The 22,436-nt window shown below is 34.7% G+C and overlaps 4 protein-coding genes across 9 annotated transcripts in view; 2 read left to right on the top strand and 2 right to left on the bottom strand.

Annotated features, from left to right (window-relative positions):
* taok3a (TAO kinase 3a) overlaps positions 1-4,035 on the top strand; it is a 73,927-nt gene extending 69,892 nt beyond the window's left edge. For all 5 annotated transcript variants that reach the window (XM_049470294.1, XM_049470296.1, XM_049470295.1 and 2 more), the window contains one exon: positions 1,407-4,035. In XM_049470294.1, coding sequence (XP_049326251.1) covers positions 1,407-1,568 — 162 coding nt within the window. In that variant the 3' untranslated portion in view covers positions 1,569-4,035. The remainder of the gene's footprint in view (positions 1-1,406) is intronic.
* A 441-nt stretch (positions 4,036-4,476) lies between these two features.
* On the bottom strand, positions 4,477-9,710 carry LOC103036729 (phosphatidylethanolamine-binding protein 1-like). The gene is made up of 4 exons (XM_049470309.1): positions 9,510-9,710; positions 8,114-8,223; positions 6,837-6,937; positions 4,477-4,826 (listed from the first exon to the last, which is right to left on the bottom strand). Exons 1-4 carry the CDS (start codon positions 9,642-9,644, stop codon positions 4,609-4,611), a joined length of 564 nt encoding a protein of 187 aa, XP_049326266.1. The 5' UTR covers positions 9,645-9,710; the 3' UTR covers positions 4,477-4,608.
* Positions 9,711-11,160: 1,450 nt separating this feature from the next.
* pebp1 (phosphatidylethanolamine binding protein 1) lies at positions 11,161-17,270 on the bottom strand. The gene is made up of 4 exons (XM_007240455.4): positions 17,100-17,270; positions 15,064-15,173; positions 13,723-13,823; positions 11,161-11,824 (listed from the first exon to the last, which is right to left on the bottom strand). The coding sequence occupies exons 1-4, from the start codon at positions 17,232-17,234 to the stop codon at positions 11,607-11,609; spliced, it is 564 nt and encodes a 187-aa protein (XP_007240517.1). The 5' UTR covers positions 17,235-17,270; the 3' UTR covers positions 11,161-11,606.
* An 864-nt stretch (positions 17,271-18,134) lies between these two features.
* The window catches only part of txnrd2.2 (thioredoxin reductase 2, tandem duplicate 2), a 427,445-nt gene continuing 423,143 nt past the window's right edge, over positions 18,135-22,436 (top strand). For both annotated transcript variants that reach the window (XM_049470301.1, XM_049470302.1), the window contains exons 1-6: positions 18,135-18,242; positions 18,996-19,064; positions 19,294-19,350; positions 19,442-19,586; positions 20,424-20,498; positions 21,707-21,785. In XM_049470301.1, coding sequence (XP_049326258.1) covers positions 18,158-18,242; positions 18,996-19,064; positions 19,294-19,350; positions 19,442-19,586; positions 20,424-20,498; positions 21,707-21,785 — 510 coding nt within the window. In that variant the 5' untranslated portion in view covers positions 18,135-18,157. The remainder of the gene's footprint in view (positions 18,243-18,995; positions 19,065-19,293; positions 19,351-19,441; positions 19,587-20,423; positions 20,499-21,706; positions 21,786-22,436) is intronic.

The following is a 22,436-nucleotide window of genomic DNA, read 5'->3' as shown; positions in this document are numbered from 1 at the left end:
TCACTATTACATCACTGTTACATCACTATTACTATATCATTACTATTACATTACAATTACATCACAATTATCACTATTACATCACAATTACTATATAATTACAATTACATTACAATTACATTAAAATTACATCACTATTACATCACTATTACATCACTGTTACTATATCACTACTATTACATTACAATTACACCACTACTACATCACTACTACATCACTATTGCATCACTATTACTATGTCATTACTATTACACCATTATTACATCACTATTACTATATCATTACTATTACATCACTATTACATCACACATACAATATCACTAATACATCACTATTACATCACTACTACATCACTGTTACGTCACTATTACATCACTATTACTATATCATTACTATTACATTACAATTACATCACTATTACATCACTATTACATCACACATAATTACTGTATCACTGAAATGTTATTTTAATTCAAATATTCAATGAAAACCCAAAAATCAGTGTATCAGAAAATTAGAATATTATATAATAAGACCATTTGGTAATTTTGGTACTCAGTGTGGGCAGTGTGCCAAGTCCTGCTGGAAAATGAAATCCACATCTCCATAAAAGTGCTGTTTTGGGGAAAACAAAACCGCACTGCTCTTCAAAATGATCAGTTTCTCTGATTTTACTATTTATAGGTTTATGTTTGAGTAAGAGTAGCATTGTTTTATTCTATAAACTACAGACATTTCCAAATTAAAAGATTTTATTTGCAGAAAGTGAAAAATGATCAAAATAAGAAAAAAGATTCAAAGAAAACAAGTTCACGTTTATTTATAAACAACAACGATATTGTTGAGTTCAGAAATAATCAATATTTGGTGTAATAACCCTGTTTTTTAATCACAGTTTTCATGCGTCTGGGGCATCATGTTCTCCTCCACCAGTCTTACACACTGCTTTTGTGTGATTCAAGCAGTTCAGGTGTAGATTTGGGAAGCTGGTCAGAGTTGATGGGAAGATGGAGGAGATGAATTACATTACAATCCTGGAAAAATAAAACCTGATAGAGGCTGTAAAAGACTTGAGACCTTCCGGCAAGACGATGACCCTAAACTGTCCTGACTTAAAACCCATCAAATTATGATTTTTATAAGCAACACATAAAACTTTATCACGTAAAAATGTACAACCAATTCGTACAGGATTTGAAATTTCAGTGTAAAAGACTGAGATGGGAGCGGCTACTCGATTTATGCACTTTGGCCACCTTCTGAACAACCCGATAACGTGTATTATATGTATAATACGTATAAAATCCTATAACATACTTGTAGTATTTAATTTTATTTAACCAGATTAATAGTTGAGTATGGAATTGTGAAATATATATATATATATTTTTTATTTGCTGTATCAGATCGAGGAGGAGCTGGCTTCTCTTCAGAAGGAACGTACGGACCGGATCAAACACCTGCTGGAGCGTCAGGAACGCGAGCTGGACGCCTTCGATATGGAGTCTCTGAGGATGGGCTTCGGGAACCTGGGGGCTTTAGACTACCCTAAAGACGACTACAGATGAGACCCGGTCCTGGATCCGGTCCTGGATCCGAATCCTGGGTCCTGGATCCGAATCCTGGATCCGGTTCCGGTTCTGGCTCCCGGGTCCTATATTTGGTCCTGGTTCCGGCTCTGGATCCGGTTCCGATTCCGGCTCCGATTCCGGCTCCTGTTCCGACTCCAGTCCCGGCTCCAGTTCCGGTTCTGACTAGGTTCTTTTCTTTTTTAAACACTTTTATCCTCTACTCTTTTTATGTTTTTTGCTACTGACAACTGAAACAGACTCCACCCACTTTTTGTCTCCGGACCAGTGCCTGCACAGGCCTGTTCATCGGGCCCTCCCCCTCGTCACGCCACAAGATTACGACATGCTGGAAAACCTCCTCAGCTCCGGTTTTATATCTATAATCTATAATCTATATATGAGTATTGCGTTTAGCGAAGATGAAACCATGTCACCGTGTTGATGTCCGTGATTTTCTCGTGATAACACTTTTGATGTGATTCCAATCGAAATAGAGATTTAGAGACGACAAAAAGCAATACGTATGTGTGTGATGTCTGTCGGGGGGCGGGGTTACAGAGTTACGGAGTTAGGGGGTTTTGGTATTGCTACTGTTAATCTGTTCACACACGATTTCTTCGCTTTTAACTGGAAAATAATTTTCACAGGTGGGGATAAAAACGTTTTTTGGTTTTTACCTTTTTTTTCAGTTTTTCTTCCACAGTCTAAAGCTCTGTTTAGATGGGATTATGTGTTAGTTTTACCAGGGGGAGGTGGAGTAATGTTAGAGTAATGTTAGAGTAATGTTGGAGTAATTTTATAATTTTAATACAGAAGGTCACATTTTATTACATAAAAAATGTACGACCAATTCCTACAGGATTAGACGTTTCAGTTTAATAGACAGAGATGGGAGCGGCTACTCGATTTATGCACTTTTTCGGCATCTTCTAAACAAGACGTATAAAATCCTATAACATACTTGTTGTATGAAATTTTGCTTAATGAGATTAAAGGTTAAAATAGCAGCGACATGTTTATAAAGCTTAAAAGCTGACATACGTATTTGATATTTTAAATATTGCATTTTGTATATTTGAATTAAATTCATCTGACCACTGATAAGCTTGAAATATTAGATATTTTAAATTAAAATTAAAAGTTCAATAAAAACTGTCTTCCAGATGTTTCAACTCTGATTTAAAAATTAGATTTAAATTAATAGATCAGATTTTTTTTATACTCTGACATTTTATAAACCTGATAATTTGTGGATTTCATTTCTTTGAAATTCAGAACACACAAAAAAAGTTAAAATTCAAGTTTAATAAAAGTATAAATTACACCTTTAAATATTTCAAGTTTATCGATTGTCTTGGATATTAAATATAATTTATAGTATTTAAAAAATTCCGATTCAAACAGTAAAGGCCTCTTTTAAGTCTTAATACTAGTGTTTGTTCATAGCACTTATGTAAGTTATCCGCTACGCTACACAATGATTAGCCTAAACGCAACACACACACAAAAAAAAAAAACACGTAAATAAATAAATAAATAAATATATAAGTATTTTCCCACATTGACCTTAATGTTAATTGGTACGATTTTTTTGTTTTGTTTTGTTTTACGTGAAAATGATCATAAAATGTATATATATATATATTCAATTACATTACACTGCTTCCCCACATGTTATGCAAAAGCTAGCGCTAACGCTAATGCTAATGCTAATCCCATCTGGACAGGACTTTAGACGTACGTATTGCTGCTGAGTCTCTCCATTCGGTATTCAGTATTAGATATTTGGTATTTGGTATTCGGTATTTGTATTTATTCACCAAATTGAAATAAATACAAACAAACAAAAATTTGATACAGTTTTAAATATTAATTTGATGTACATATACTTGATACCTGCGTGTGCGAGCCGGAGATTCGTACGGTAAACGTCGTCGCCGTTGGGTTTCGTCGGGCGAAACTCGCTGCGTTTCCTCTGTATAATAATAACCTCCAGTGAGGTCAGAAATGTGAATATTAATAATAATAATAATAATTCATACGTTTATGATGAATCCTCGCTTCTGGTACTACTAGCACAAAGGGCTCCGGGGGGCGGGGTTACGTGAATTTTATGTGTAGAAGGCTTTATGGAAAACTTCGACTTATTTTCCTATTGTATTTTAACGTAGATTTTTTTATGATGTCGACCGATTGACCACACCCCCTTCGAAAATGTTTGAAGACGAACATTTTTCCGTCATCTCGTTTTTTTGTTTAATTTTTGTTTTGTTTTTTTGCTTTCTCAAGCTGTGTATTTTTCTTACGACGAGAATCAAGAATTCCTGTGAATATTAATAATAATAAAAACTGCTTTACTGTTTGCATGCACTTTAAAAGAATTTTGTTTTCAGGTTGAAGAAAGGCATGATTTGTCATAAATGCTTTTAATTATTGTAAATAAATAAAGTGCTCACAACACAGAGTCGCAGAGTCGGACTGTAATTCTTTAATCAGGAGCAATCAATATAAAAAATATATATATTTTTTTATTTATATTTTTTTTAAATCCCATATTCTCCCCGATTTTACACGGCCTATAACCTTAGAGGAAAAAAAAATATTAAAGTATACTAAACATTATTGTGATATAGTGCACTAAAGTCCTGATGGCAAGCTGCATGACCAGGATTCAAACCAGCGATATCCTGATCATAGTGGCAGTGCCCCTTAGTGATATTTTCACTGTTGTTCTTTCTATGTATGTGTTTATTAAGTTTGTATTAGTGTTTTTAAAATGTTTACAACTTAATTTATAAGCATTATTAAACTCCTTTATAAACTGTTTATAAACCCTTTATAAAGGAGCATTATTTTAAAGTCGTACCCAAATTATAAATAAAAAAATTAGACCAAACAAATGCAGTGTTTTTACTGGATGTAGATTTTTATTAGATTTATAAACACAGAATCAAAACCCGTTTAACTAGTCGATATTCTGAATGATATCTGATCAGTTCAGGACGTTTTACAGCAGGATATGTATATATATTTCTGATTATTTCAGTCCGAGCTGCTCGTAAACTTTGGGGACGTACTCGTCCCACTGGGCCTGGTAGCAGGTCCCCGCCGCCGGGGCGCTCAGCCCGTACTTCCTCCTGAACCCGGCGCTGCTGAAGTGGTCGCGCTGGTGGGGGGAGCGGTTGCTGAGGACGGGTTCGGTACAGTTCAGCGAGCCGGGCTGTTCATAAACCAACCACACGTACCGATGAAGTCCTGCAGGAGAGAGAATACACTGTAAAATACAATACAATACATACAAATATATATAAAATACATAATATATATATACAAGTATATACACAACACATACAAATATATATAAAATACATACAAATATACATACAAATATATAAATATACAATACATACAAACATAAATACACAATAAATACAAATATATATACAATACATACAAGGCCGGTGTTTAGAGGTAGACTTGTGTCTATGTTACTTTCTGGCTCTTTCCTTTTAGAGAGTCTACACTCTCAATAAATCCAATAATATACTATAGTATCATTTTCACTATAATTTCTACTATACTATACTTTCCACTATACTATACTATCCACTATACAATACTATACTTTCCACTATACTATACTATCCACTATACAATACTATACTTTCCACTATACTATACTTTCCACTATACTATACTATCCACTATACTATACTATCCACTATACTATACTATCCACTATACTATACTTTCCACTATACTATACTATACAATACTATACTTTCCACTATACTATACTTTCCACTATACTATACTATACAATACTACACTTTCCACTATACTATACTATCCACTATACTATACTTTCCACTATACTATACTTTCCACTATACTATACTATACAATACTATACTTTCCACTATACTATACTTTCCACTATACTATACTTTCCACTATACTATACTATGCAATACTATTCTTTCCACTATACTATACTATCCACTATACTATACTAACCACTATACTATACTTTCCACTATACTATACTATACAATACTATACTTTCCACTATACTATACTTTCCACTATACTATACTTTCCACTATACTATTCAATACTATACTTTCCACTATACTATACTATACAATACTATACTTTCCACTATACTATACTATCCACAATACTATACTATTCAATACTATACTTTCCACTATACTATACTATACTATCCACTATACTATACTATCCACTATACTATACTTTCCACTATACTATACGTTCCACTATACTATACTTTCCACTATACTATACTTTCCATTATACTATACTGTACTATACTATTCAATACTATCCTTTCCACTATACTATACTATACTATTCAATACTATACTTTCCACTATACTATACTTTCCACTATACTATACTTTCCACTATACTATACTATACTATTCAATACTATACTTTCCACTATACTATACTTTCCACTATACTATACTATTCAATACTATACTATCCACTATACTATACTATACTTTCCACTATACTATACTATACTATAAAATACTATACTATACTATTAAATAGTATACTGTCCACTATACTATACTATACTTTCCACTATACTATACTATACTATAAAATACTATACTATACTATTAAATAGTATACTGTCCACTATACTATGCAATACTCTTCACTATATTTTCCATTCTTTCCACTATACTATGCTATACATTTATACTATAATATACATTTATACTGTACTATACTTTCCACTATACTATTCTATATATTTTTTCACTATACTATACCTTCCACTCTACTTTCCACCATAATGTACTATTCTACACTATAGTTATTCTATACTATACTTTACAATATACTATGTCTTTTTTCTTTCTTTTTGATTCCTGTGTATAATTGCATCTTACACTTAATTTACTTTTATTTCTTTTTTTAACTCATAATAAGTTGGATCTAAAACTATTTTATTATTCTTTACTTCATCTAAAAACATCCTGATGTTTTGGTACATTAGATAGTAAATAAATTATTTTTGGCCAATAAAACTGAAATTCTGATTCTGGAAGAAACTCAATGACCCGGTTATGTAATGAATGACTGTGCTGAATACTGATTGGCTGCTGGAGTGATGGGCGGAGTTTACCTTTAGACTGTACCTCTGTCCTGATTTAGTGAGTTAAGGAGGAATGCACTCTCATCTCTTTCTCAAATAAACAAAATAAAAGAGAGAAGAGAACCTACCAGAACCTTTCGGAGGCCCAGAACCCACGTATTCAGACAGAACACACCCGGTGCTCACGTCGTTCCCTCGCACGTTCACCACCAGGAAGTGATGCCACTCCCTAAAAACCAGAGTAAAAACAAAAACAGAGATCAGACTGAAGATCCAGCGTTTAGGGTTTGGGTTTAATCCCCCAAATAATACCGGTCTAAAGTTCAGACACGCCTCTTCTCTTCTCTATTCTCTCATTCAGTGTGTTTCTTTTCTTTTCATGATTTTTTACATTGTAAATGTAATATAAAAGTCTATATTAAAGCTCTACAGGAACACATGCTGAATTCATTTTAATAATAAACCAGAATATGTTAGATTTTATATTTTAGATTCTTCTAAATAAGTGTCTTCTTTTCATTGCGGGCGAGTTGAATTCAGCACCATAGTATAGTGCTTAAATCTGCACCCCTGCCAGGAAAAGCACCACCTCTCTCGGTAGTGCATCCACGTCTTCTCGGCTTTAACTTTACTTAGAGAATGGAAATACACCCGATACTGTTCTCAGCTACACGGACTCGTAAGAAATAAAGAAAAAGAAAACGTCACCTGCAGCCTCTCCCGAGAGAGGGGAGCTTTTTATGGCGGGGATGCAGATTTAGGCACTATACTATGGTGCTGAATTCAACACCCCCGCCAGAAAAAGCACCACCTCTCGGGAGAGGCTGCAGGTGACGTTTGTTTTTCTTTATTTCTTAAGAGTCCGTGTAGCTGAGAACAGTATCTTGTTTTTTTCCATTTTAAGTAAAGTAAAGTTAAAGCCGTAAAGAAGACGTGGATGCGCGCTCCCGAGAGGTGGTGCTTTTCCTGGCGGGGGTGCTGAGCAATAGCTGCTGTTTTTCCTTCACTTCGCTGTGAAGCTCCAGCTCATCCCAATTAAATCACCTCAAATCACCACCTCAGTTCATCAGGTTTAGATCAGGGGATTAATGTGGAGGAAAAACACTTTTATACTCTTTACTACTGAATTATATATGAGACCCGCAATCGTTTTTATATCTTTAATATTAATCTACAATGTAGAAAATACATTAAATACAGAAATACACTGAATAAGAAGGTGTGTACGGTGCTGCATATGGTTTAAGGTAAAACACAGGTCTAATATTGTACTTATACTTTCAGTCTAGTAGGGATGCAATGATGGTAATGATGGCAATGATGGTAATGATGGTAATGATGGTAATGATGGTAATGATGGTAATGATGGTGACCGGCTGCATCTGGCTGAAGTTGTCCAGGTTACCTCATCACTGGGTCGTTTCTGCTGGGAGCGTCCGGATCAGTGAGGATCAGAGTGTAGAGTTTACTGGAGTCACATCCCTCCCAGTCCATCAGCGTGGGAAAATTCTGCACCTGAACACATTAATTACATTTATACAGGTAACACTAATAAACACTACAGTATTGATATATAAACCTCTTCTTTAATAATTTGTTTATATATTTTTTATTTTATTTATTTATTTTTATTTATTTATTTATTACTATTTTTTTTTATCCCTGTTCTTAGTTCACTATTATTCATTTCATAATTCTTTTTATAATCCTTATCATTTTACTTTACTTTTACTATTATTTATATCTTTTTTTTATTTTATAAATTCTATATTTTTTATGTGTCAATTTGATTTATGGACTTTTAAAATTTTCTTTTTTTTTTCTATATTACGTATAGAAAATATGCATCTATATTAAATTTGTTGATTTGGAATTATTGTTTTGCTTCTTATTATTTCAAATTTCTTATTAAATGTTTTCAATCCCTTTTATACTGTAAACGCTCGGCAGGGCTGATTGAGCGATTGATTGATTGACTGATTAATTGATTGATTGATATCACTGTGATTCTCCCGATTGTAGGAGGGTAAAGAACAGCACATTATTATTCAGTAAAAGTCTTTTGATGATTTTCTGAATGTTCAGTTGATGCTGAATAATCACTGATATGTTGTTCAAAAGTTACTAAGAGTCTTTAGTAATACTGTTGTTTATTTAATTTAAAAAGCACCAACTCAGATCAAATGTTACTACAATTTTATCTTATTAACTAAAATATTACTTGTTTTTTTTGTATGTCTGTTGCTTCGGAAGCTTGTGCATGTTTTCAATTTTTATATTTGATAAATAAATATTCAAAATAAGCTTGCATTATTTGCATTTACATAATGCTAAAATGCCCTAATGTCTGAGTTACTATTTTTATCCAGTGCAGTGGGCGGGGCTAAGCTGCTGTTTCATTGGCTTGCGAGCTTGTTGATTGGCTGGTTCATTGTGGTCTATTCTGATGGACAACAGATCCCTATATTAGTAATCTATAGGTAAGCTGTTAACCGTGCTAGGTCAGTGTGTCTTTGCTATCGTAACGACGGGAAAAGTACACAAACCTTGCACGGCTCAAAACGCAAAGCAAAAGTCATGTACTAATTCTCTTAATTAATAATGGGTGTGGTTAATCAAGTTTTAGGCGTAACGTGAAATAATAAACCAATCAGAGTGTCTCTTGCTCATCATTCTCTTTAAGAGTAGATCAGGTGAGCTCTGTCTTTGGTGGATTGCTATTGTAACGGTGCAGCTACCTGGACGTGTCTAACTCTTCTCAGCAGAGGAAACTGAGTGTAATAATCTGGATGAACTGGTACCTGAGTAGGCGTGAGGACTTTGCCCAGTTTGTCGATCTCCACCGGGCCGTACTGGACCCGGAGCGGGCGGGCCGGCCTCTCGTCCACCTCCGTCAGGGCTAAAGACCCGCTCCACTGGCTCAGGTCCACCGGCATGGTCTCCTTTAGGTCCTCTTCAGCTCAGCAGTCCAGCAGCACACTGAGACTCTTCTGCTGCAGACTGTCAGTAAACAGGTGAAGCTCTACCTGGGGAGGAGAAACAGGTGTAGCCCCGCCCACCCCCATTATCACTGGCTCTTCAATTCAGAGCTCTACAAACAGTGGGAGGAGCTACAGGTGGGTGGAGTAACCAGGAGGTGGAGTTACTGGTGTAGAATGTAACTCCACCCCTTTTGCACCATAGACTAAATGAACTGTACAGGACCTCGTCTAATAATGAATTCAGCATCCAATAGAATCCAACTGCCAATAGAATAGGACCACCTGGAGCAGGTGTCCCAACACTTTTGCCCACATATTGTAGGCTCACAGAAATGCTTATCAGAACTTATCAGAGCTTTAATAGTAATAAAATTCATAATGATAAATTACTGCTATTTACTGATAAAACAGAATTACAGGTTATTAATTTAATTAACTACTATTAATGTAATCATTACACTGAGAGTACACTTACATTGTGGGTGACTATAAAGAGTATAAAGATTATTTACAGAATGAAAGGGATTGAAAACATTTAATAACAAATTAGAAGTAAAATAATAAGGAATAAAATAGAAAAAATATATAATAATAAAATAAATGAATATAGATGAATCAAATATGAATGGAAAAAAGAGACCATCAAAAAATGAGGAAATAAAAATTAAGAAAAAGATAATAACAGTAAAAGTAAAGTAAAATGATAAAATGTATATATTATACCACAGTTCGTTCCGAGCCTGCAATGTGATTGGCTGAGAGGCGTTCTATGAGTGCCGTTATCAGCCGGTAATGCACTGTAACCAAAGCTCTCCATGTATTACTGTATTACTCCTCCACATACTGGTAACCTAGCAACAATGCAGCAGCGCTTACAAACCAAACAGCACAGCTACAAACAGAGCAGCAATGGAACTATTTAACTGGTGGAGTTTTTATAACCAAACAGATCCTATTTCCTCCTTAACTCTTTAATATCTTTCAGTAAACTGTATTATTGTGATTATACTGTGGTATAATCACAATAATACACTTGAGATTTGTGATATAACCTGTAATATTGGCACTGCTGTGCTGTGGTTGCAATCAAAATGAATAAAACTGAATTAATTAAATAATTAAATAAATAAAACAATAAAAAAGATAAACTTATTTAAAACACACAGGCTTATTTAGGCATTATTATTAAAATATTATAATGATGGAACTGGCATTAATCAGGACTCCACCCCAGGAAAGGAAGAGCGAGAGTTTCCTCTGTTGTACAGGATGAGTTTATCAGAGTTTCCAGCCTCAGAAACCACAAGTTAACAAACAGCTCCTCAGATAAGAGTATCTAAATACTTCACAGAGTATTTTAGTTTGTTTAACACTGTTTTTAAGTTACTACATGATTCATTATGTGTTCCTTCATAATCTGATAGATCACTATACTGTTCATTTATTAAAATAAATAAATACATACAAACACTGAATGAGAACACTTTTTTATTTTTATTGTGGAACAACATTTCCCATCATTCCTTCTGACACTTCTTACAGACCAATAACCAACAGAACAGCATCACAATTACACTATAATAACAGTATAGTGCAGAAATTAATGAAGATTTGTATCCATAGGAACAAGTTATGGGGAAAAAAAAACTGTTTTGGAACTGAAACATCTCAATTTTACAAATCAAACCTAATCGAATTAAATTATATCTGAATTTAATTAAATTTAAATTAAATTAAAAGCAGTAGAAGCAGTGAATCGAAGGCATTGGGGTCGTGGAGTCAGGAGTCGGGATTCAGATTTGCGGTTCAGATTAGCAGATTAGCATGCTAGCGCTGCTGTTAATACTGATGATAACGGGTGTTGGGATAACGGATTCAGGTGAAGGTGATCCTCCAGAACCAGGGCCTGGACTCGGTTTATTTGCCGGAGAGCTGCTCGTACAGTTTGGGGACGTAATCGTCCCACTCGGCCTGGAAGCAGGACCCGGCGACGGGGACGTCCAGCCCGTATTTACTGCGGAAGCTGGAGAGCTTAAATTTTCCTCGTTTGTCTCCGGAGCGGTTGGTGAGGACGGGTTCGGTGCAGCTCAGCGATCCGGACTGTTCATAAACCAACCACACGTACCGATGGAGACCTGCAGCAGGAGAACAGAGGGGGTTAACATAGCAATAAACCACATTCTACACACGGCAGATACAGCAGTGCTGCTGGAGTTCTTAAACGTCTTATTTTATATTTTAAAATTTAATTGTGTCTCTAGTATGTAGGCCTGATTTATCGTCCCAGAAATGATTGCGATACGCAATATTTTTGTCATTTTAAGACTAATAAATACCACTGACATACTGATAACAGAATATTATAAAAAAAACAATTCTTTTTTTTTTTTAAGGATAGCTAAATTTGAATTAATAATTTATTATAATTAGTTTGGGAATTATATATTAAAATACTGGCTAAAATACTGTTCACTGTTATATATGTGATCAAACATACAAATAAACACAATTAGACATCAATAGATATCACGATTATCAAAAATTATTGAGCTCATGTTCAAATATTGTACGATAAATCGATATTGCAATTATTGTGACAGGCCTTCTAGTATGAATTAATTCCATGTGAGCTGTTTTTTGTTAAAAAAAATATCCGGTGATCCAGTATAACACTGCTTTAGTCCAGTGGAGGAGTGGGCGGGGAGAAATGATAGGATTTTGGCTCTTGCTTATGAATATTCACACATGCAAAAATATATCGCCTCTGATTGGCTAACAGTACTGCGACACCAGGAGGCAGTAAGACGAACAACAGTTAGGAACATTTTAAAATAAAGACATTTTTTCACTAATAACAGTTTTTACAATGTTATATGTTACTTTAACACCAAATCCACCGGAGATCCTATGTAAACCTATTACTGGCTGATAATGGCACTCATAGAACGCCTCTCAGCCAATCACATTGCTGGGTCGGAACCAACCGTGGTGTCATTTTACTTTACCTTTCGTCGTTTTATATTTTAGAAATTCCTCATTTTTTACGTGTTGTTTTTTCATGGTCTCTTTTTTTTACATTCATTTGTTATTCAGCTATATTCAAATATTTTCATTTATTATTTTAACTATTTTATTCCTTATTATTTCTAATTTGTTATTAAATGTTTTCAATCCCTATACATTTAATTCTTGGCGGTGTTGTAAATGAGAGTCACCCTCAATGTAAATGTACTCCCAATGTAATCATTACATTAGTTAATTATATTATTAACTTGTAATTCTATTTAATCAGTAAATAACAGTAATTTTTTTACTTTTATTATCATTAAAGCTCTGAGTGTAATACCCTGCTAAGTGCAGTTCAGTCACTGACCTTAGATTCTTAGACTCTCTGTAAAATCTCGCCAAATCCACCGGAGATCCTATTTAAACCTACTGTATAGTTACACACAGAGGTGGGTAGTCCAGGTCTAGAAAGTAAAAATCCACCACGGGTTTTTTTTTTTTTTTTTGGCTGATTTTTTTTTTATTTAATTTCTTAAATCTTACTTTCAATTCCACTACATTACTGGAAATTACTGCATAGCAGGAAAAAAACACTTGTATGATTGGCTTCAGTTAAAAAAATGACTGGCATATCCTTTGTTCTTAGCTTACGCCCACTGGTTCTCTGGTCTGCATTAGCTGAATTGCGACCTCTGGTGTTCAAACTTTGCAACTGCATAACATTTTATTAAGAGGAAACGTGGATTCTTACGTTTTTATGATGCATATCGTCACATATTTTCATCACGATGCATTTTTTCCAACCCTATAAATAATTCTAGGCTCCATGAGGACAGAATAATATCTAACTCGGCTTCATTCTTTCACCTAATTGGCTCAACATCTCCTGTTACCCAACATGACCCGACTCCCTGCTGATAATTCAGCCCACAGTCTGAACTTTAAACTTACTGGTAAAAATTTTATCTCAGCTGTAAACAACAATATTTAATATTAACTTTATCCTGAGTTACTGATCATATCTCACCGGTTCCTTTAGGGGGGCCGGCGCCAACATAATCCGACATCACGCACCCACTGCTCACATCATTCCCCTTCATATTCACCACCAGAAAGTGATGCCACTCCCTGAGAAAACAAAACAGAGGAGGTGTATATACATATTCTTCTTCATTGTAAAATCAGTACAAACTATTGCAATTTACAGAACAATGCTTTTAGAAACAAATGCATGCAATTTTTAATGCTTTACTGCAGCACAGAGTCAAATGCATGGAGTTAAAATTCCTTGCACTACTCTGTAGCACCTCAAATGCATGCACGATTTAAGGTGCAATAGAAAATTGGACTTATACAGAGCAGTGCATGAGAATTAAGAAAAAAAAAAAACTTTTCATTTGTCTTTTAAAGGCCTAAAAGAATTTCCACCTTAAATATATACCAACTCCTGTATGTAGCTAATGTTAAATTCTGTGTAATTTAAGGTGGAATGGAAAATTTAATTACTAGAGCAGCGTATGTGTTTTTTTACAAATTAATGCATTTTTAACATGATAAATTAAATAGCTAACGTGGTGCAGACCCAAATCACAAATGCAATAAGTTTAATTTCCACACACTGCTGTGTAGTTGCCAAATTTTCCATTCCACCTTAAATGCATGCACCATTAAATGTACAATGGAAAATTGGATAAGACAGAGCAGTGCATGAGAATTTTACTCCATGCATTAAAACTCTATTTATATATAAGTTGTTTTTGAAGGCCTACAAGGATTTCCACCTTAAATATATACCAACTACTGCATGTAGCTGATGGCAAATTCTGTGTTATTTAAGGTGGAATGGAAAATTTGACTACCTTTTTTTTTTTTTTACAAATAAACGCAAACGCAAATAAAACAAGATAAATTAAATATTTAATGTGGTGTAGACCCAAATGCATTTCAATTCCCACACTCTGTTTTCTGTTTTGTACATTTAAGGTGGAAATTCACGTAGGCGTTCGAAGAAAAAAAAAGTTAAGTTTTAATGCATTGAGTTAAATTCTCACACATGACTCCATTCCACCTTAAATGCATGCAGCCAGCTAGCTGTAAAAAACATTTCTGAAGACAAACACATATTTGTCTATTGTCTATTTGTTTATTGTTTTTCTATTTAATTCCATAGGTGTCCCTTAATCATTTCCATGCCTTTAATATTAATCTAATGTAGAAAATACATTAAATAAAGAAATAAAGCATAAAAACACTAAATTAAGAGGTGTTTCTAAACTTTAGACAGGTACTGCTGCAGGTCAATAATCAATATTATTAATTTTAATGTAGAAATGTTGATTATTTTAGTGATTTCTGGACTCCAGGTTACCGGAACTTGGGGTCCTTCCTGCTGGGAGCGTCCGGGTCGGTCATGGCCAGAGTGTAGAGTTTACTGGAGTCACATCCCTCCCATTCAATCAGCGTGGGCCGATTCTGCACCTGAACACATTCACATTTATACAGTTAAAACTGATCAATATTAGAGAAAAATACATTTTAATACATTTTAAAAAACACATTTAATGCACAATAAACTATGGGTGTAAAAATAGAACTGATAGATCAAAGTATTGTGAGTGTTTTTGTTTTGCAATATTGTGGCAATTCTCAAAAACACAGTATTAATTCATTTTTAATTAATAGTTTGCATGCAATGCAAATTAGAATTGAATTGCAATGTATCATATCAGAAATATCAGATTTTTAAAACCCTTCTTAATGATTTATATTGTATTAAAGAAAATATTCTGCAATTTAAATGATCTAATTTTCTGTGTTTACCCAAATAAGTAAAAATATGTTAGTGTATTTTAATCAAAAATTAAGTTTTTAATAATGTGATCAAATTGCATCCAGTGTGGCGTAAAAAAAATAGAAATAAAAAAACAAACAAAAAAAACTATGACCAATTTTTACATTTTGTTTAGTTGTGCACGAAAAATGGCTTTTTAGTGCATCCCTAATCAACATGTTATAATATATTAATATTAATATATACAATATACTTAGACATTGATAAACACATATGCATGATGATGATGCAATAAATCTGTATTAAATGGGAGCATTGGAAATGTCCCGCATGCACGAGCCCATTTTTAGCACCTCAACCTTTATAGCGATCAGATCTAGCGCGAGCTGCTGAAATGAGGTCCGCGTGGTGGAACTTTACTGCATTTTTTATTGCAGTTTACAGAATATGGCTTTTAGAAACATATGCATGCAATTTTAAATGATTTAATGCAGCACAGAACCAAATGCATGGAGTTTATTTCCCGTGCGCTGCTGTGTAGTAGTCAAATTTTCCATTGCATGCACCATTTAAGGTGGAATGAAACATTTGACCTATACATAGGAACTGAGCTATGTGCAGTTGAGTCTGTATATATATTGCACTACGTGAAATTCCACCTTAAATGTATGCAATTACTGTATGTAGCTAACAGTAACTTATATGGCATTTAAGGTGGAAATGGAAATTATGTCACTACTACAATTAGATTTTAAACAAAATAAGACTAAATATATTAAACTAAATATATAATGCGGCGTAGACCCAAAAAAAGAATTTAATTTCCACGCACTGCTGCGTAGTTCATAATAAAAATGTCCATTCCACCTTAAATTCATGCAGCTAGCTATGCAAACTCTGCACCATTTAAGGGGGAATTAAAATGTACACAACTACTTCTACAACTACTACAGAGCAGAGTATGGGCCTTTACTAATAAATGCAACTTTAAAATAAGATTATTAATTAAATATTAAATGCATGGACTTAAATTCCCATGCATCCACCTTAAATGCTTGCACCTTAAACTTCTGCACCATTTAAGGTGGAATTTAAATTTTGGCACTACTACAGAGCAGTGTATGGGCTTTTACTAATAAATGCAACTTTAAAACAAGATTATAAATTAAATATTAAATGCATAGACTTGAATTCCCACACATCCACCTTAAATGCAGCTCTTTATGTAACTTCTGCACCATTTAAGGTGGAATGTAAAATTTGACTACTACAGAGTGAGTGTTTGCATTTGTTTTTTAACGCCTACGTGAAATTCCACCTTAAATGTAGCTATAGAACTATTGTATGGATTTTAGTTCCCACGGGCTGCTGCGTAACTGGTAGTACAAATTTCCCATTCCACCTTAAATGCATAAGAAAGCTATATAACGGCTGCAGTATTTAAGGTGGAATGGAATAATAAATCAATAAGCTGGTAAATGCATAATAATTATACAGTCGATGCTGCAGTTACGAGGTTATGGCGCACATTTGCACGGTCACGCTCGGCTCGTGCACGCATTTATGCACGCATGCATGCTGCCCCCCGTGCACGCGCTCGAGCACTCTCTAACCTGGGTGGGCGTCACCACTTTCCCCAGCTGGTCGATCTCGAGCGGTCCGTACTGAACCCGCAGCGGCCGAACCGGAACCTCCTCCACCTCATTCAGCGCTAACGGCCCGGTCCACGCGCTCAGGTCCACCATCATCACTCTCAGAACCGAACCTGCGCCCGAACTGCGCACAAGACCAATCAGATTACTGGGGCAAATATAGCGTGGCTGTGATTGGTCAGATGGGCTGTCAGTAAACATCCGCACCGCCCACTGCAGTTCCAGTTTTGACCACATGAGGGCGAACAACAACCACGCAGAGCAACATCAACAAACTTTTTGCATTTCAAAATAAAAGTCCCTGCACGTGTTTATTTTTAATTACTTGCTTGTAATTTAATATTCGTTCAGAAGTACAAAGATAATTAAATTTATTTTATATAAAAAAGTTAGTTTAAATTGATTGGAATTAATTAACCTAAATAATCTTAAATTAAACTAAACTATATTATGAGCGGAATAAATGTAGATATTTAATATTTAATTTTATGCCCTAAAATCATACTGCAGCGTTGTGTACAGGTTAATAACTTTAAAGTAGGCATTAAACGTACTTTTTTAGATTAGAGAAATAAAAATAATATATTAAAACAAAGTTATCAAATATATATAAGAATGATCACTATTTTGCACTTAAAAAAAAAACATGACTTTTTACATGAATTCAAAACTCGAAAATAATCATTTTATGTCCAGAAACAAATATATATATTTATTTATCTATTTATTTTATTTTATTTTACAGAATTGATATTTTAATTAATTTTAAAATAATTTAAAGAAAAGTTTTAAAAATACCAATAAAAAAATATTGGAATATTATTATTACAAACAAGCATAATTAAAATGTCTAATCTAATCTAATATTATCTAATCTAATCTAATACAATTTAATAATTTAATAATAAAACGCTAATTTTCTGGTCGCTCGCTGGGAGAAGTTCAGTATTATAAACAGGCATGTTGTCGGGCAGCCCGCCGGCTGTATGTCACGCTGGAGGTCCTTCAGTAAAACAGTAATGGCGGCGCTGTACAGCAGATCCAGACTGAAGCTCCTGCTCAGATCAGCTCTCCACCTCTCTAACAGGACCCTCACAGGTTCAGGTGAGCTGTAGGTTCAGGTGAGCTGCAGGTTCAGGTGAGCTGCAGGTAGATGGAGTGTGTGGTGGTTAATGGAGTTTTTATGTATTAATTGATTAAAGCTGCAGGTTTCAGGTTAAGGTTTAATACCTGAACTTCAGACTCAAAGTTTACACAGACAGGTGTGATCCTCTGGAAACACCTGAGCACCTGGGGTTCACCCCTAAATGAAAATAACCCAACAATTTTGCCCAAAATGTCAGAATTTAGTGTGTCCACCTTTATTATCCACTGCTTTAACTCTCTTGAGCCTGGAGTTCACCAGATACTGAATATAATAAATAATAATGAACGTATGCTAAGCATACAGAATACAGGAAGGTGTGATGAAAATTATCTCTATATTAAATAGAAATATATTAGGCAGAAGATTCTGAGAGGGAGACAAAGTTACAGTATATAAGTGTAGTTGTGTTTGTTATCGTAGCATGGCTCAGTTATGTTGGAAACTAATGTTTACGTCAATACATTAACATCACTGTAGCCCTCATATATTGTTTTATGGCTAAATGCTAAATGCTGGAACTCAGTCCTGTTACTGGAACTCAGTCCTGTTACTGGAACTCAGTCCTGTTACTTGAGTAACAGGTTTTGTTTTGAGTAACAGGAATTAAAGTAACATAGAATTAGCAAAAACATGAACATATATATATGTATATATAATCATGTGTTTAATATGTATGTACGTGTTCATTATATTTATGTGTGTTGCTGCAGGAGGGAAGTTTGATTATGATCTGTTGGTGATCGGAGGCGGTTCTGGAGGACTGGCCTGTTCTAAAGAAGGTAAAATGTTCTTTAAGTTCAATAGGACGTGACAAAAATCACGGGATGCATAACTTTTATTTTGTATATTGCAACACTGTAGTGCACTGTATATTAGATATTTTATAGTTTGTAGACAGTATTAAATATAAAATACATTATTATGTTAATGATCCTGTATATTGAGGTTAAATCTAATATATATATTTTATATATACATATATATTTGTTTTATATTGTGTTTTCGCAGCGGCTCAGTTGGGGCAGAAGGTGGCGGTTCTGGATTATGTGGAGCCGTCAGTGAGAGGTACTAACTTACTGTTAATCCAGATCAGCGGTCCAGAGTCCTGCTAGATGTTTAATGTGTGTGTGTGTGTGTGTGTGTGTGTGTGTGTCAGGTACTAAATGGGGTCTGGGGGGGACGTGTGTGAACGTTGGCTGTATCCCGAAGAAGTTGATGCACCAGGCGGCTCTGCTCGGTTCTGCTGTAAAAGACGCTCAGAAATACGGCTGGCAGATCCCTCAGCCCGTCTCGCACGACTGGTGGGTTCACTATTACTCACCAGCTTTCACATCTACACAACCACTGAACCAAAGCACCAAAAACTTCAACCAAAGCTGATCCATGGTTAGGAAATAGGAGGATTTGTCTTCCCCAAAATTAAAACCACAGAAAAACATTAACTGTTTTAAAATTTCAATTTAAACTTTTATTTTGAAGGCGTGCCTTATTCTGCACCCCCGCCATGAAAAGCACCCCCTCTCTCGGGAGTGCGTTTCTACTTAAAGTTATATAAATAAAGCAATGATCTCCGCTTTTATCCAGAAGGCTGCTGCTGAGAGGTGGAGCTTTTTATGGCGGGGGTGCAGATTTAGACAATATACTATGGTGCTGAATTCAGCCCCCCCGCCAGGAAAAGCACCTCCTCTCAGAAGAGGCTGCAGGTGACGTTTCCTTATTTCGTACAGATCAGTGTAGCGTAGAGCATTATCTTGGGTATTTATTTCTATTTTTAATTCAGCACAACACGGGCTTTACCCGCAATCAGAGAGCAACAAAAAATCACAATATACTGCAGTAAAAATGACTTCTGGGTAATTTCTTGTTCTGCTAACAGACTGGGAGGGTTTGGGTTATCTAACGCTTATATGTTTATATTAACTGCTGCATATATATTTCTATAAAATGTAAAGTTATACCATCGTAAGAAATTAAAAGCGAGGAAACATACGCTACTGAGTGTGCAGAAAATGTAAATATACAACAGAATTAACATGCAAATACATAATATACATATACATAACATAATATTTATATTTATATTATATTGTGTGTATATGTGTGTGTGTGTGTGTGTGTGTGTGTGTGTGTGTGTGTAGGGCGACTCTGGCTGAATCTGTACAGAATTATGTGAAATCGTTGAACTGGGGTCACAGAGTTCAGCTGCAGGACAGGTGAGTCCTGAGATAATCTACGCTAACTCATGAATTCTTTATTTAACTGTAAATTTATTACGTTTTTAAGTATTAATAGAATAAAAAAAAAACTTTTTGTATTTGTATATTGATTTTTTTTTTTAGGTATTAACAATTACTGTATTTTTCGCAGTATAAGACTCATTTTAAGCGACACTAGTAAGGAACAGTGGTGTCGCCATGTTTTCCTTCTAACTCAGGGTGGTGAGACCTGTAAGGCTAAGCTAAGCTAAGTAAACAAAACCGTAATTCATTAAAAAATATATTTTTATTTTAAAGTTAAACGAGTGCTGGATGTTAATCTACACAGATTTCTCTCCTGAAAACTGTTTATTTAGGTTAGTAAAGCACTTCCGTTTATTTACAGTAAGCTTAGATTTCCAAATTTCTCCAGCACTAAGGCTGGTGCATTAGCATTAGTGGCTAACTGCTAGCACTAGCTGCAGTAAACATGCAGGCTACAGGCCAATATACTCACCTTTAAATGGTTAAAGAGTTAGCGCTTAGCTGAGTGGTTAGCGGCTAATGCTAATGCTAATGCTAATGCTAATGCTGCTCCAGTCTCTGTGCTGGAGAAACTTTACTGAATCTCCTGTATAACTCTGTACTTCAGTGGAGTTACTTTACTGCTCCTTAATACCTGACTGATAGACTTCATACATAAGGAGCACCGGATTATAAGCAGCTCTGACCATGTTTGGGAAAAATAAAGGATTTTAAGTGATGTTTTGTGGTAATTTTTATCCTCTGTGATTTTATTCCCGTCCAGAACGATCATGTAGGTGTTTTTCTCAGGCGTCCTCTGAGAAAATTACAGGCTGAATTATCTACTGTTTTTCTCTGAACTCCGTGCTCCTCCGGTAATTTTAGTCCCGTCCGGACGCACATCTCTGAGTTTCGTCTCCTCGCCTTTAATAAAATAGATATTTGTCCACTGCCGCGCACCGTAATTACCGTAATTTGGACGCGCCACGGTTTCCACGGAGATCCACGTTAAAAACACAACAAAATGGAAATGGAGGAGCTACTGAACTCTGGATGTCATGTGACCGAGAAAAACCTAAAAACTCACTAATCCTCCTGTTTTTTTTTACAATTGCAGTCCAGATAGGGGTTGATAGTGCGAAGAATACGATAATTATCTTTTGTGTGTTTGTAACATTGTGTGTGTGTGTGTTTGTGTGTAGGAAGGTGAAGTATATGAATATGAAGGGTAGTCTGGTGGATGATCACACAGTGAGGTGTTTGAGCTCCAGAGGAAAGGAGGTGAGAGCACAGAGTACCTACACTCTGATTACAATATTAATAAAGTAATAATCACTGTGTTATCTGTTTTTTACAGTATTATTACAGTATTATTGCTGCATTATTACAGTATTACTGTATTATTACTGTATTACAGTTTATTACAGTATTATTAGTGTTATTACAGTATTATTACAGTATTATTGCTGTATTATTACAGTATTATTACTGTATTATTGCTGTATTATTATTGTATTACAGTTTATTACAGTATTATTAGTGTTATTACAGTATTATTACAGTATTATCGCTGTATTATCACTATTACTATATTATTACAGTTTTATTACAGTTTTATCACTGTATTATTACTGTATTATCACTGTATTACGGTAATATTACAGTACTATTACATTATCACTGTTATCACTATTATTACTGTATTACAGTATTATTACAGTTTTATTACAGTACTATTTCAGTATAATTACAGTATTACCACGGTATTATTACAGTATTATTACAGGATAATCACTGTATTACAGTATTAGTTCTGTATTATCACTGTTGTAACTGTATTATTACAGTACTATTACTGTATATTACTGTATTATTACTGTATTATTACAGTATTATCTCTGTTCCTCCCTGATTCTGCTCTCTGTGAAAGAC

Source organism: Astyanax mexicanus, chromosome 22 (assembly GCF_023375975.1).
Source record: "Astyanax mexicanus isolate ESR-SI-001 chromosome 22, AstMex3_surface, whole genome shotgun sequence".
NCBI lineage: Eukaryota > Metazoa > Chordata > Actinopteri > Characiformes > Acestrorhamphidae > Astyanax > Astyanax mexicanus.
The sequence above is the reverse complement of the archived record's forward strand: the minus strand, read 5'-3'. Positions and strand labels throughout refer to the sequence as shown.

What these genes read in the sequence shown, in the direction of transcription:
- LOC103036729 (XM_049470309.1), bottom strand. Translation starts at nt 9,644, where the DNA reads ATGCCGGTGGACCTGAGCCAGTGGAGCGGGTCTTTAGCCCTGACGGAG. An exon ending in AAGTCCTCACGCCTACTCAG is followed by an intron (nt 8,224 to 9,509) that starts GTACCAGTTCAT and finishes TAATGTGTTCAG; the next exon opens with GTGCAGAATTTTCCCACGCT. An exon ending in TGGGCCTCCGAAAGGTTCTG is followed by an intron (nt 4,827 to 6,836) that starts GTAGGTTCTCTT and finishes TCTCTCCTGCAG; the next exon opens with GACTTCATCGGTACGTGTGG.
- pebp1 (XM_007240455.4), bottom strand. Translation starts at nt 17,234, where the DNA reads ATGATGGTGGACCTGAGCGCGTGGACCGGGCCGTTAGCGCTGAATGAG. An exon ending in AGGAAGGACCCCAAGTTCCG is followed by an intron (nt 13,824 to 15,063) that starts GTAACCTGGAGT and finishes TTGTTTTCTCAG; the next exon opens with GGAGTGGCATCACTTTCTGG. An exon ending in CGGCCCCCCTAAAGGAACCG is followed by an intron (nt 11,825 to 13,722) that starts GTGAGATATGAT and finishes CTCCTGCTGCAG; the next exon opens with GTCTCCATCGGTACGTGTGG.